General features: G+C 37.1%; 1 protein-coding gene across 5 annotated transcripts in view; it reads right to left on the bottom strand.

Annotated features, from left to right (window-relative positions):
- The window catches only part of UBR3 (ubiquitin protein ligase E3 component n-recognin 3), a 215,276-nt gene that overhangs the window by 98,700 nt on the left and 101,954 nt on the right, over positions 1–14,622 (bottom strand). For 3 of the 5 annotated variants that reach the window (XR_006277987.1, XM_038422811.2, XM_038422812.2), the window contains exons 22-25: positions 12,336–12,509; positions 12,032–12,064; positions 10,446–10,906; positions 5,150–5,238 (exon numbers count right to left, since the gene is read on the bottom strand). Coding sequence is in view for 4 of the 5 variants with exons in the window: in XM_038422811.2 (XP_038278739.1) it covers positions 5,150–5,238; positions 10,446–10,906; positions 12,032–12,064; positions 12,336–12,509 (757 nt within the window). In the remaining variant the exon portion in view is untranslated. The remainder of the gene's footprint in view (positions 1–5,149; positions 5,239–10,445; positions 10,907–12,031; positions 12,065–12,335; positions 12,510–14,622) is intronic. The other 2 variants (XM_038422813.2, XM_038422814.2) reach the window with 1 other exon arrangement.

Below are 14,622 nucleotides of genomic sequence, written 5' to 3'. Positions count from 1 at the left end.
TGTGTGTGTGTGTGTGTGTGTGTGTGTGTGTGTGTGTGTGTGTGTGTGTGTGTGTGTGTGTGTGTGTGTGTGTGTGTGTGTATAACGTAGCTGAAGTCAATGTACTTTGACTTACTGTGGTGTCTTCACCGCTGTGAGTCAACCGCTGCCATTCCCCATTGACTCTGCCTACGCCTCTCGTGGCACTGGAGTACAGGAGTCGACAGGAGAGCACTCGGGGGTCAATTTATCATGTCTAGACTAGACGTGATGGATCGATCCCCACTGGATTAATCGTTGCCCACCGATCCGGCGGGTAGTGAAGCCATACCCCTAGTTCACCAGGAGACCGAAGTAGGGAGAGAACATGATCCGCCTCTTTGTGAACCCGCCTGTGATCAGGCAGACATCTAGATACAGGTAGACATAGATTCCCTGGTTGCTATTCCCTGTGCCATCAGCACCATGTGCTTTTCCCTATGACAGGCACTTGGCAAAAACTCTCAATGCCATGGAGAGTCCAAAAGGTAGAAAAATGATTTCATTTGGTCCCTACTATGAACCTCAGGTACTTCCTGTGGGCTAGATGATACCTGAACTTATGACAGCATATGAATTTGTTGTCCGGTGGCACCTTGAAGACTAACAGATTTACTTGGCCGTAAGCTTTCGCGGGTAAAGAACCACTTCTGCTGAAGTCCTCATCCATGTCAGTTTCTTGAGCCATATTTGATAGTGCCTCCAGCTTGACTACTGGAACTCCCTTGTACATTGCTTCAACAAGTCTCAGGTTTCCAGGCAGGGGTGTAATCAGGAAGGCCAAAGCACAATTGGAGTTGCAGCCAGCAAGGGATGTGAAGGGTAACAAGAACGGTTTCTACAGCTATGTTAGCCACAAGAAGAATATCTGGGAAAGTGTGGGACCCTTATTGAATAGGGGAGGCAACTTAGTGACAGATGATATGGAAAAAGCTGAAGTACTAAAGGCTTTTTTTGCCTCGGTCTTCACACACAAGGTCAGCTCCCAGACTGCTGCACTGGGAGCACAGTATGGGGAAAAGGTGAGCAGCCCTCAGTGAGGAAAGAACAGGTTATGGACTACTTAGAAAAACTGGACAGGCACAATCCATGGGTCTGGATCTAATGCATCTGAGGGTGCTGAGGAAGTTAGCTGATGTGATTGCAGAGCCACTGACCATTATCTTTGAAAACTCCTGATGATCAGGGGAGATCTCGGATGAATGGAAAAAGGCAAACATAGCGCCCATCTTTTAAAAAGGGAAGAAGGAGAATCCAGGGAACAACAGCCTCACCTCAGTCCCTGGAAAAATCATAGAGCAGGTCCTCAAGGAATCCATTTTGAAGCACTTAGAGGAGAGGAAGGTGATTAGGAACAGTCAACATGGATTCATCAAGGGCAAGTCATGCCAGACCAACCTGATTGCCTTCTACAATGAGATACCTGGCTCTGTGGGTGTGGGGAAAGCGGGTAGTGATCAACGGCTCGATATCTAGTTGGCAGCCAGTATCAAGCGGAGTGCCGCAGGGGTTGGTCCTGGGTCTGGTTTTGTTCAACATCTACATTAATGATCTGTATGATGGGATGGATTGCACTCTCAACAAATTCGTAAACTGCACTAAACTGGGAGGAGACAGATACGCTGAAGGGTAGGGATAGGGTCCAGAGTGACGCAGACAAATTGGAGTATTGGGCCAAAAGAAATCTGATGAGGTTCAACAAGGACAAGTGCAGAGTCCTGCACTTAGGAAGGAAGAATCCCATGCACTGCTAGAGGCTGGGACTGACTTGCTAAGCAACAGTTCTGTAGAAAAAGACCTGGGGATTACAATGGATAAGAAGCTGGATATGAGTCAGCAGGGTGCCCTTGTTGCCAAGAAGGTTAATGGCATTTTGGGCTGCATAAGTAGGAGCACTGCCAGCAGATCGAGGGAAGTGATTATTCCCCTCTATTCGGCACTTGTGAGGCCACATCTGGAGTACTGCATCCAGTTTTGGGCCCCCCCACTACAGAAAGGATGTGGACAAACTGGAGAGTCCAGCAGAGGGCAACGAAAATTATTAGGGGGCTGGGGCACATAACTTACGAGGAGAAGCTGAGGGAACTGGGATTATTTAGTCTGCAGAAGAGAAGAACGAGAGGGGATTTGATAGCAGCCTTCAACTACCTGAAGGGGGGGTTCCAAAGAGGATGGAGCTGGGCTGTTCTCTGTAGGGGCAGATGACAGAACAAGAAGCAACGGTCTCAAGTTGCAGTGCGGGAGGTCTCGGCTGGATATTAGGAAAAACTATTTCAGTAGGAGGGCGGTGAAGCACTGGAATGGGTTACCTATGGAGATAGAGGAATCTCCATTCTTAGAGGTTTTTAAGGCCCAGCTTGACAAAACCCTGGCTGGGATGATTTAGCTGGGGTTGGTCCTGCTTTGAGCAGGGAGTTGGACCTCTTGAGGTCTCTTCCAACCCTAATGGTCTCCTGAGGTCTCTTCCAACCCTAATCTTCTATGATTCTACAATTCCAGAATCTATCATATGCAGAATGCATACTCACATGTACAAAGAAATGAAACATCTCCTTTATTATATCTTCAAAGAATTCCATTAACCTTTCATTTCAAGTTGCAATTCAAAGTTAATCTTGTTTTTAAAGTAATCCATAAACATATTTCAGCCCATTCTACAGGTTTTGTTTTGCCCTACTTCTACCAAGTGCGCTGTCCCCTCACAGAATCTCAACCTAGTCGGTAAAAGACTCTTTTTGGTGACCCTGGCCATCTGGAATAGCCTTCCTGTATCTCTACTCCATTAATAAAACATCTAAAGCACCTTCAAATATAATATGAACCTATTTCCTCTACTATGTCCTATATCCCTCTATTATTTTTTTAAATCTTGTAACCACAATATTTAATCATAAAAATTGTTTGGGTTATAGTGTGTATGACCATCACTGTACAAGATAAAAGTTCTGCTTAATAGGATGGATTGATTTAAATTATAATTATTTAAATCACTCATTTTAATCATGACTTAAATCAGCAAGCAGGAAACCTTAGTTTAAATGACTGGTTTTATCTTGGTTTGCATTTGTGCTTTTTAGTTATTTTCCTAAATAAAGGTTAGTTCTCATCAATTGGTATAACCATTAAAACGTGAATTTACACTAAATTTGACTACTTTTTGATAGCCTGGAGGATACACTATATCTATACTAATTTATTTAAGCAATTACATAACTTAATATACATTTATTCAGAGTCTTAAATTTTTATATTATGTTAAAAAATGGTGACTGACCCATTTCTTATTAACTAGATGATAGGGTTTTTTTGTCAAGCTGTATTTGGCTAGAAATTGGAAATCAATTAAAAATTTACAGCAGCAGTTTTTTTGAAATTGTTTTCATTAGTTAAATAAAACTACCTTAAATGTGCTTGATACCTAAGAAAAAAAAAACATCAAAATATTTTTTGCACTTAAACTGATTTATTAAAACAAAGGAAGTATTAACTTCAGTTAGTCAACTGACACTGTTTCCAGTTATCATAAGCCAGACTTTTTTAAAGGTATTTAGATGCTTAAAGATGCAAAATAACTGCCTAGTGGGATTTTCAAACTTTAACAGGTTAGGTGGCTAACTCCCATTAAAATCAATAAGAGTTAGGCACCTAACATACTCAGACACTTTTGAAAATCCCATTAGGCACCTATTTGAAACTTTAGGTGCATAAAGAAAAGGAGTACTTGTGGCACCTTAGAGACTAACAAATTTATTTGAGCATAAGCTTTCGTGAGCTACAACTCACTTCATCCAATGAAGTGAGTTGTAGCTCACGAAAGCTTATGCTCAAATAAATTTGTTAGTCTCTAAGGTGCCACAAATTTATTTGAGCATAAGCTTTCGTGAGCTACAACTCACTTCATTGGATGAAGTGAGTTGTAGCTCACGAAAGCTTATGCTCAAATAAATTTGTTAGTCTCTAAGGTGCCACAAGTACTCCTTTTCTTCTTGCGAATACAGACTAACACGGCTGCTACTCTGAAACCTGTCTTTAGGTGCGTAAATATTTTTTAAAATCTGGCTCCACATCCTTCAAGTTTTTAAAATTAGCAGAGCTCATCCCCACCCACTACATTTTTATTTATACATTTGAAAAGGAAAACAAGCTTTCCTACTTTTTTAACTCCCCAAAATATCATCTTAACTTTGAGTGAACTAGTCCAAATGAAGAAAATATTCTCTGCATCTGCTAGCTAAATTGAAAACAAAAGTAATTAATGAAAATGCTTTTCTGCACAACAGAAACTAAAAGTACTTACATTTGGAAAAAAGTAAATACCAGTATTCGCTCCATGGTCTGAAAATAATATATATAGTAATGCAGTGCATAACATCGTGATAGATTTATCAAGCTTGCACTGACGTCAGATGTTAAGATGTTTTCCTTTTAATTCTCCATATAATTAAAAAAGCAGCATCCTTTAACTATTAACATGTGAGTGGGCTCATTTTTGCAGCTTATTTTATTTAAATGACTTTAATAGTTTACAATAAGTGTTGTCCTAACATAGGCTGCCATAATTTCAATTTTAAACAGGTTTATTTTAAAAAAGAAAAATGTATTAAATTTAAATTTAAAAAAAAAATCCATCAACTTTTATCCACTCCCCTGTAAAAACTATTTGCCCTTTATGGATGGTTTGGGTTCAGTTCTACAAACTAACTCCTGAACATTTTCATGATTGTCATGCTTTTTTTGGTAGACAGCATGGTACGGTGGTAAGAGAGCAGAATTGGGAGTCGGATTCAATTCCTGGGTCAAGCCACTTACCATTACTTTGCCTCAGTTTATCTGTAAAAAGTACTGAATGTGTGTCTGTCACAAGAATTTGTGATGTTCAGTGTCCTGAAGTACTTTGGAGGTCCTAGGATATAAGTAGCTACACAATGTAAGTGCACAGTATGAAGAATTATTTGAAGTCCAGGAAATGTAGCCTATTTGTAAAGGGCATCTTATTAAGCAGCAGCATTTTTTTTTTAATAGAAACTGCATTTGTAAACATCTGTGGGAGCATCAAATGCACAGAAATTGCTACAAGAGACTTTTTAAAAATAATTTAACTACATACAATAAAATAAGTAATACAACTTACCAACATCCATGGCAGTTTCCATGAAGCTTTTCTGTCTCGAAGCAAATTCAGCTAGCAACTTTTGTTGCCTCTCTCTGGCCTTTTGTCGTCTACATGAAAGAGAGATTAGAAATTTACTGAAGAAACTGGTATAACAGTGAGAGAAAAGAGTTAAAAATGTATTTTCTTGGGTTTATAGCATAGCAGTTAGCACTCCACACAATTTCATCTGAGATACAAGATTTACCACAGTCCCCTCTTTGCATTCATTTGTTAGACAGACATATGAGGAATCTAATACCCTAGAAGTGGTCCTTGATGATAAATAATGACTAGTTTTTGTTGGTTACACTGGAAGGGATGAAAGCCAGACAACAAAACCAAAGGATGTTGATCTAATCAGGACTTACCAGGGTTCAAGAAATAAGGACATTACTCCTGAATGTTATTTTTGTACTGCATTAGGGAAGAGCAACTCACACAAAATGGAAGCAAGACGGAGAAAAATGGCAGCATCAGTATACACACTCCACAATAACTTCTAGTGTCCATACTTTTCTGCTACCCATGCAAATAGTGATTAAAATTTACTAGTCCATGCCAAAAAACAGCAACAAAACTGCCTGATTTGTATGCCATTGCCTGTGATCAGGGATAAAAGAGGATAAAGGACCTAGAGTAGGAGGAGGGCACAAACACCAAATTCTTGTTTTAGCTATCCATTTATAAATATGTACAAAATGTATAAGATATATAAAAGGATGCTAAGGTTGCAACATCAAGCATTCAAAAGTTAAGAAACACTAAAATTAATCCTGCTCAAGCAACCTAGAGACTGATTTTTCCAAAGATGCTGAACATCCACAACTCCAACTGACTTCATTTGCAGTTGTGAGTACTCAGCTCTTCTGAAACTCATGTTCATGGTGTCTCAAATTGGGCCCCCCAAAAAGGAGTACCACACAATTAGTGGTCACCTAGGGAATTTTGGTTTCAGTGTATTGCTCAGGATCGCAAAGGAAGTCCATAGAAGAGCCAAAGGTAAAACCAAATTGTCCTGGGTGTTATTCAACTGCTTTAACCACAAGATCATCAATGCTCTTCTTAAGTTGCTGCCTACTAACTGGTTCCAAGTTCAAATTAAATGAAAGAAATATGGTAACTCCATATTTTCAGTTTCATGTGACTAGATCGTCATCACAATTAGCATAAGTCATTTAGCATACAACAGCCTGGGAAAATATCCAAACTCTGCTCATAAAGAGCCTCAAGACAATACTAGAATCAAGGACTGAATTACTTTTTTCAACTAAAGATGATACCAATAATTTTAATCCTTGCTAAGTTTCAGAGTAGCAGCCTGATTTGTTAGTCTCTAAGGTGCCACAAGTACTCCTTTTCTTTTTGCGAATCCTTGCTAAGGTTTTGAAAAACCTCATCAGCAGTTGCTTACACTGGTGGGAAAAAAGTGGCCTTTAAATTCCAGTGCTACCTGCTCATTATCTTTCACAGGTCTGGTTTCTCCTCATCACACTCTTCCCACCCAAAAACACAAACAAATTAAATTAGAGCCAATAAATAAATATCTCTGAAATGAGCTTCTAGCACTGAGATATTCACTGTTTTGTCACTCCAGTTTATTTTTTAAATTAAGTTTGCCTTGGAAATGTTTTGGAAACACACTTTACACAGTTTATGTTCCCATTAACAAAGAAAACTCACTAATTTATTTTATTTATTTTAAGATACATTTTAAAATATCACAGTAAGTATAATGGTACCTATTAATTGTTTGAGAATTTGGAGGAGTCAGTCACTAGGCTCTCTGTAGGCTGTCCCATCCCTCTCCTCCCCTTCCCATTTACTGAGAAAAATGACACACACGCATTATATAGAAAGATAAAATTTTATGTTTTAAAGGAAACAAAAAGTCACCCTTAAAATTAAATCACAGTGAATTGTACTGTGTCTCAATAGGACCCTGGTAATGAAATTATTTATACTGATTAAGTAAAATATAGTTTTAAGAAAAGGCAAGAGTAATTAGTAATTGTTTTTCTTGAGCAAGTGTTATTTAACTTAGTCAATTTTCTTAGGCATTTTTAGAATTCAAGTATCCCCACACGCGCACATATTTATTTGACACATTGAAAAGTCACCACTTTTTAAATTTTTTTTTTCCCTTACAATAATTTTAAGATAGATTATTTTAGAGGATGCATCCATAATGTGAGACAACCTCCTATTAGAATTATTGTAGTAATTTTTCCCCAGAATTTTTTCCTCAACCTACGCTTCGTTTTTACTAAAAGAATCTGACTGTAAATAGAGAACCCTAATAAGGAGACATAAACAAACTCTGACAGATTCAGTACAGCTCAGTAATTTTCCATGATAGCCCAAGGGCCTAAGATACTGAGGCTGAAAAATATTGCAAGCAGCTCAGACTCTCCTCTAGCTCTTTCTTGGTTTCTATGGTAACAATCGATCATGTGGGAGATGCCAAGTTTGTCTTTGTAGGTTGAGGTAACTAGAAATGGGTCATCACTCAAACACTGCCTGCTCAATCTTCATTTTTACAAAACTAGACTTGAAATACAAATGTAAATTGAAGCTTAGATTCATGCTGCTCACATAGTCATCAGATTAGATCCATTTTAATTCTAAATGGTCACAAGGTACTGCCTGTTAGAATATTTGTTTCAAGTCTTTGCAAACGACATCACTGATTCAAGGAGGTGGAAAAATAGTCACTTGGATGACAAAGAACTGGAAATTATCATTTTTTATCATCATGTGATCCTTTGAGCTTTATTCAACATAAAAGTATTCAGAACATGTCTGCTGAAATGTCACATCTTTTACAGAGAAAATGCATGGAATTACCCTTTATTACATGAAAAATACAGTTCTGCTTCAATTTTTCTCTCTTCCCTTATGTTTAAACTGAAGAACCCTCAGTTGCACAACTGAGACATAAGTATTTCAAAGTGTAGCACTGTGTTTTTAAAGAGACAATCAGCACATTTAAAAAAAAGCAAGTTTCACATTCTAAAGTTTCTTCTTTAGTTCACTGAATGATTGAAAAAAGTTTTAATTTTTATTTTGTAGCGTTTAGTTTATATTTAGTTTTGGTTTTATATTTAGTCAAGGTTTTAAGACAATATGGTTCATAAAACATATGAATTTATTTTGGGTTTATTTTATTTAAAGAAAAATACACTTCCAGCATTAGGGTTTTGTACGAGTCTAAAGCCTACAGTAATTTTAAGTAGCCACAGAGACTTCAGTGAGAGAATTGATCATACAGCAGGTAATTTACCCTTAATTGCTCAAGATCGCATTGGTCTTTTCTGAAAAGACCAACTTTCTTCTTTGTTACTCCAGCCAGTATAGCTTTTCTTGAAGTGCCTAAAAGCTGAACGTCTTAGAATCCTACAGTTCTTAAGGTCTGTACTGTATTTCTAGCCAACTAGAATAGAATGAATTTTGTTGGTTTTTTTTTTAAACTTTCCCAAACCATTTTAAAACAAACTGAAATTACAAGTACACTATACATACACATACACACTTTATGTTCTTGGAAATCTATAGCTTTTATAAAAGACTGAAATCTTTCTATTCCTGGATTTCTTGCAGCTATGTTCATACCAATATTATCTTGCAAGTAAACCATTTGAAGATGGAACAGCTCAGAAGAAAGCTGATCTTTTCAAAAAAGAAAAAAAAAAAGTGTTCCTTGAGCAACGAAGGGCAAACTGACCGGCTAGGTGATCCAATCTTTCAATGAAGTCTCTCTGGTTCTCCAAAAGTTATTAGAAATGTAACTGTATGAAAGTTACTGGAAATGCATTTTTCTTCAAATAAAATAAACCAAAAATAAATTCAGATGTGACATTCTGTGTGTAGGCATAACCACACACAAAAATATCCCTTATTTACTTAATGTTATTAAGGTTGCATAGTAGATCATTAAAAGTTCCTCATACAACCTTAATTCTGCCCTGTCTGCATATGTGCTAACATACTCTTCAATTACATGATCACATACTATTTTTTGCCACTTAATACTCTTTTAACATAACTTTTTGCATGTTCTATCCAAGTACTTAAAAAAAAAAAAAAGAGCGAGAGAGCGAGAGAGAGAGAGAGAGAGAGAGAGAGAGAAGGAAAAACATGCTATGTGTGATGGTGCCCCATCCAGAAGCTCAATTCTGTGTGGCAAATGAGTGACATGCTGGAAAGCACTGAATGTTGAGCAATTTTAGTAGCAAGCCACTAGCATGCTTGTCTCTGCATAACACAACTGCATACAGTGATTTTTGAAAGCTTCTCTCTGAACAGATTTTGATGGGATCATCAATAGGCACTTCTCCGACCCCAGGACTATCCTCCTGCCAACTTTCAAAATCATACCAAAAACAATGGCACATTAGTGTATCCCAAAAAACCAAAACAAAGTAGGAAAAAAGCATTAGACAACCTTTATATAGAAGTTACGTCTCTCCTGCTACAATATATGTACAGGTATACACAGAGACAATATACATGTGATTGTGCACTTTATCACAGACATATAATGTCATTATGTACCCACTAATCCATCTCCCCTGATCTTATTCCAACCTTGCAAGCCCATGGTCAGCTTCAAACTGCCTTATTTAAAAAAAATTATCTTCCTTGGAAACGGTTTCTTTCTTGTCTTTACTAATATAGAATTTATCACCCTTTCCATCCTCCCAAAAGTACAGCTGACTCAAAGCCTAGGAAAGGAAAGAAAGTCCTCAGATAGTAACAGCTGTTCTAGACATTAAAAAGTGTCTGCTTTAAAGTTCTTTATTTTGTAGCTCTGAATATCTAGAATCTACATTTTTGATCATGGACCAAAAATGATTGAGAACCACTGATGCAAACAAAGCAGTCATGATCCCCAATCAAAAGACCTCACATATAACATTACATGAGATGACCAGGAATAATGGGAAGGATTAAGGAAAGGGAAGACAAGCATTACAAAAACAAAAACATATGCTAACTATCATTAGTTATACACACAGCAGGAAACTTTTCCCCAAGAATTTCTTTATGTAAAGGCCCAATCCTGCAAGGTGCTAATGACACTCAACAGACATTTAAATCAGGCAGCTTGCAGGACTGGCTGTTGAAGACTAGAGTTATAATTTAAGATTTTAAATTTTTTAGTAAATTATTTGTTGATTTAGAGATTACTGCTAAACAGATAGATCAATTTATCAGACAGACGGGGTACATACCACCACCCGCTCCATTGTGCCCCATATTATTTTTAATACATTACCTTTCCTCTTTGTCCAAAGTTTTCTTCTCTGCAGGACTAATCTTTTTTGGTGGTACAGGAGGAGTCACTCTTCTGCATATCTCTTCAATGATACGTTTATTCAATCTGCTTTGTACTGCAGCTTTCAATAAAATTCTTTCTACTGCTGTCATCCCATCACCATGAGAATATTTAGGAATTTCTGGTTCGATTAAAACCTCCATATCATCAAACCATGGAGGATAGTAAGAGTTTTGTTTTCCTGAGAGTTTGTGATGAAGTTTGATAAGCAGGGACAATATGCTTTCTTTGATTTCCAGAATGGCTGTGGTTAGCTGTGGTGTTGCACCAGGTGCTGACCATTTCATTGATGTCTTGGGACGAACTACCTGACTTGCTTCACTACTATTGCGATTGATTATTTCCTGAAATTTCTTTCTACGTTCTGCAACCAAGCTGAACACTTGAGCTGTCCCTGAGTTCTTAAAAAAAGAAAGAGCTATTTGTAGTGGATTAATAAAAGGGAGTACAAGAATCAACAATCATTTTGCAAAACTATAGGCCACATCTTTTCAGCTTCCAACAGCTAGTTAATGAAAAAACAATGAAGCCATTCCTATGCCTTTAATTTCCTCTTCCCAAGCAATTATGAGTTATTTTGCCACAATTTAAAAATATTTCTATATTCAAAATATCCTGCATGTCCAACACGCTTTTATACATATTGGTTATACTCATAAATATAAAAAGCCAGGTATGACAATTTAAAGTATCTATATTTATATTTTTAGTTGAACAGCAAATAATCAATTTCATATTTAACATTAAGATACTGATCTCAGTGTGAGCGGTTGAGTGATCAAACTATAGAGAATCAAGTTGCTTTTTAAGTGCCTAAATGTGGCATTAGGAGCTTAACTTATGGATCCTATTTTTTTTAAAATGTAATCCTCATTTTCCAAAAAACGTGAGCACCCAACAGATGCCAATTATTTAGGTGACTAAATTTGGAGTGGGGAATCCGACTTCAGGCACTCCCGTTTTTTCTTTTGTTTCTTTTAAATGATAGCCAGTTTTTATTGGGAAAAAATGTTGTGCTAACACACAAAAATATCTGATTCCCGTTTGTAAAAATTAATTTTTCTTCCACAAAAACAAACCAATTTGACATTAATAATTTCAAATACACTTTCTACATAACATTAATAGGTTAAGATTATTCATATATGAGACACTAGACAACATTACATTATTATTATATGTTAGTAACATTAATTTGCCATCTGCAGCGGCAAAAACAAAACAAACAACAAAAGGCACATACATAGCGAGCCCATATTTGCTCCAGTAGTAGGCCAGGAAAAAACAAACAAACATTTAATAGCTTTAATAGATGGGAATTATTTTAAAAACCAAATTATGTCAAATTCTAAGTCATTCAAATCTATCAGTCTATTATTTAAAAATGTGGAGCTGACAAAATGCATAGGTACTTGCAAAATAAAAAGTCTCAGACATTAATGGATTGCACTATAAGATATGGTAAGCGTAGTTAAAGCCATGTTGCCAGTTAAGGGTATTAGAATACAAACTGCACACAAATCTACCTCTCTTTGAAGGCTCTTAGACGGCCTTGGACTCTGGTAGGTTGGGCAGGGAAGGAGAAAAAGGTGGAATTAAAAACAGTCATTTGAAAAAGGTATATTTTGAAATAACTTCCACACTTTAGGAATAATCCTGCCACAGAAATAATGTAGTGGTACTGGTGAGGAAAAATACTCCTTAGAAACTGATAAAACTAATCAGTATTAAGGGAAGTTAACTGGTCTTCAAAAAAATCAACACATTAGTTACATCTTTCTGGCACTCTTATTACAGAAGACAAAAAACTTAGGATTTCTTTACACTTACCTGGGAAGAAGCTAAGCCATCAGAGCTGGTACTTGCAGGTGGTTCTCTCTTCACTTCTGGAGCAGTCTCTGGTACTCTCACTCGAACATAGTTAATAAAGTGACGCATGTTAGACACCAAGTTACTATTTGGAAACCAACTGTCATGGCAACGTTCATGTTCACCAACAGAATCCTAGAGAAATAGCCATGAAAAACAAATCAATGGAAAAAACTTTGTGTACATTTTATATATATATTAGCTAGATAGATATTTCTTTTATAGACTATGATAAATAATGTTGCTTTTAGAACTTTACCAAAGCTGATTATTATCTCTGTAGTAAAAGAGAACTGTACACTGGAGTATAGATTCATAGATACTAAGGTCAGAAGGGACCATTATGATCATCTAGTCCGACCTCCTGCACAACGCAGGCCACAGAATCTCACTCACCCACTCCTGCGAAAAATCTCTCACCTATGTCTGAGTTACTGAAGTCCTCAAATCGTGGTTTAAAGATTTCAAGGAGCAGAGAATCCTCCAGCAAGTGACCAGTGCCCCATGCTACAGAGGAAGGTGAAAAACCTCCAGGGCCTCTTCCAATCTGCCCTGGAGGAAAATTCCTTCCCGACCCCAAATATGGCAATCAGCTAAACCCTGAGCATATGGGCAAGATTCACCAGCCAGATACCCAGGAAATAATTTTCTGTAGAACCCAGATCCCACCAAGGTATGTACCTTGGTAAAATGATACAGATCTTCAAAAATGCTAGTGACAGACTGCTGGACTGAAAACCTCAAAAAAATGTAGAAAAATTATATTTTGTTCAAATATAAGGATATATCAGTATATGAAGAGAGCACGCATGAGGAGGAAAGGAATTCTTCAGGGTAGTACAAAGTGGTATGAACTGAGAGTAATTATATAAAATGTCTAACTGTGAGCTCTAGCATAGGGTAAACTAATCTTCTAAGGAGAATAGCAGAAGTCTAGTTGCCTGAGTCATATAAAACAGAACTGGATAAAGCAATGAAAAAAATATATATTGTAAGGAAAAATCCTGCACTAGTTAGGGGCACGGACTAACTGACCTACACAGAACCACAAATATTCAAGACCTATCTATCTAGGTTCTTACACTGGTTGGAAAAGGTAATGTGAAATTCAGTAGCTTTCTTCAAAACAATGGTATACCACTGCCTTCTAATGCTTTTCATTTTGACAAAAAAAAATAATATTCTAGGTCAGTGGTTTTCAAACTGTGGGTCAGGACCCCAAAGTGGGTCTCAACCCCATTTTAATGGGGTCACCAGGGCTGTCTTAGACTTTCTGGGTCCGGGACCAAAGCCTGAGGGCTTCCGCCCTGGGCATCAGGACTCAGGTTACAGGCCTCCTGACTGGAACTGAAGTCATTGGGCTTCAGCTTTGGCCCCCACATGGGGGCTCAGGCTTTGATATCCCCTTCTGAGATCATATAGTAATTTTATTTTCCAAAGGGGGTCACGGTGCAATGAAGTTTGAGAACCCGTGCATAGGTCAAATAGTCTTTCGTTATGCTGCCATTATATATTTTTATCAAATATTGTCTCTTTCACTGGTATTATAGATATCGTCATCTACAGTACTAATGTTTAATGACCTCAGTATTTTCAGTGCTGATAGTTACCTGGGTAAGGGACAATGATTTCTCCAATGGCTACTAGGATTCCTCTATGAAAATTTCTCACTTAAACACACTAAACTGGATGCTGTTTTCAATATTGTATTAAACGGGTTGTTCAACTATACAAAAACTGCAAGATGGTTTAAGATAACTGTTGTTCTGGAACTGTAATGCTGTCAAATAAATTTGAGGAATGGTAACTTCCTCTCATCCACCACCACTTTATCTCCATTTTAAAAATAGTTTTTAAAAGTACAGTTTCTGTCCTAAGCGCTTTCTCCTTTTTTCATATGATGTTTCTTATTAAGCTGTCCAAAATATACCTACACTTTATTTATTTCCTTGTTTGCACATTACATTAAATAATGGAACAGTATGGTTCTGGGAACAAAATTTGTTTGTTAAATTCATTAATAAAAACACTTAAGATTTTGCTTCCTTTATGTAATGTCTGGGGCCAAATTCTGCTCTCAGATATTCATAGATTTTGAAGGCAGAGAGATCATTGTGGTTATCTAGTCTGACTACCTGCACAAAATAAGCCATAGAATGACACCTAGGAAACTGCTGCATCAAGCCCAATAACTTGTGGTTGAACTACAGGCTGTCTTTAAGACAGACAACCAATCTTGACTTAAAGA

Source organism: Dermochelys coriacea, chromosome 11 (assembly GCF_009764565.3).
Source record: "Dermochelys coriacea isolate rDerCor1 chromosome 11, rDerCor1.pri.v4, whole genome shotgun sequence".
Taxonomy (NCBI): Eukaryota; Metazoa; Chordata; order Testudines; family Dermochelyidae; genus Dermochelys; species Dermochelys coriacea.
Note: the sequence above shows the minus strand (reverse complement) of the source record. Positions and strands in the feature narration are given on the sequence as shown.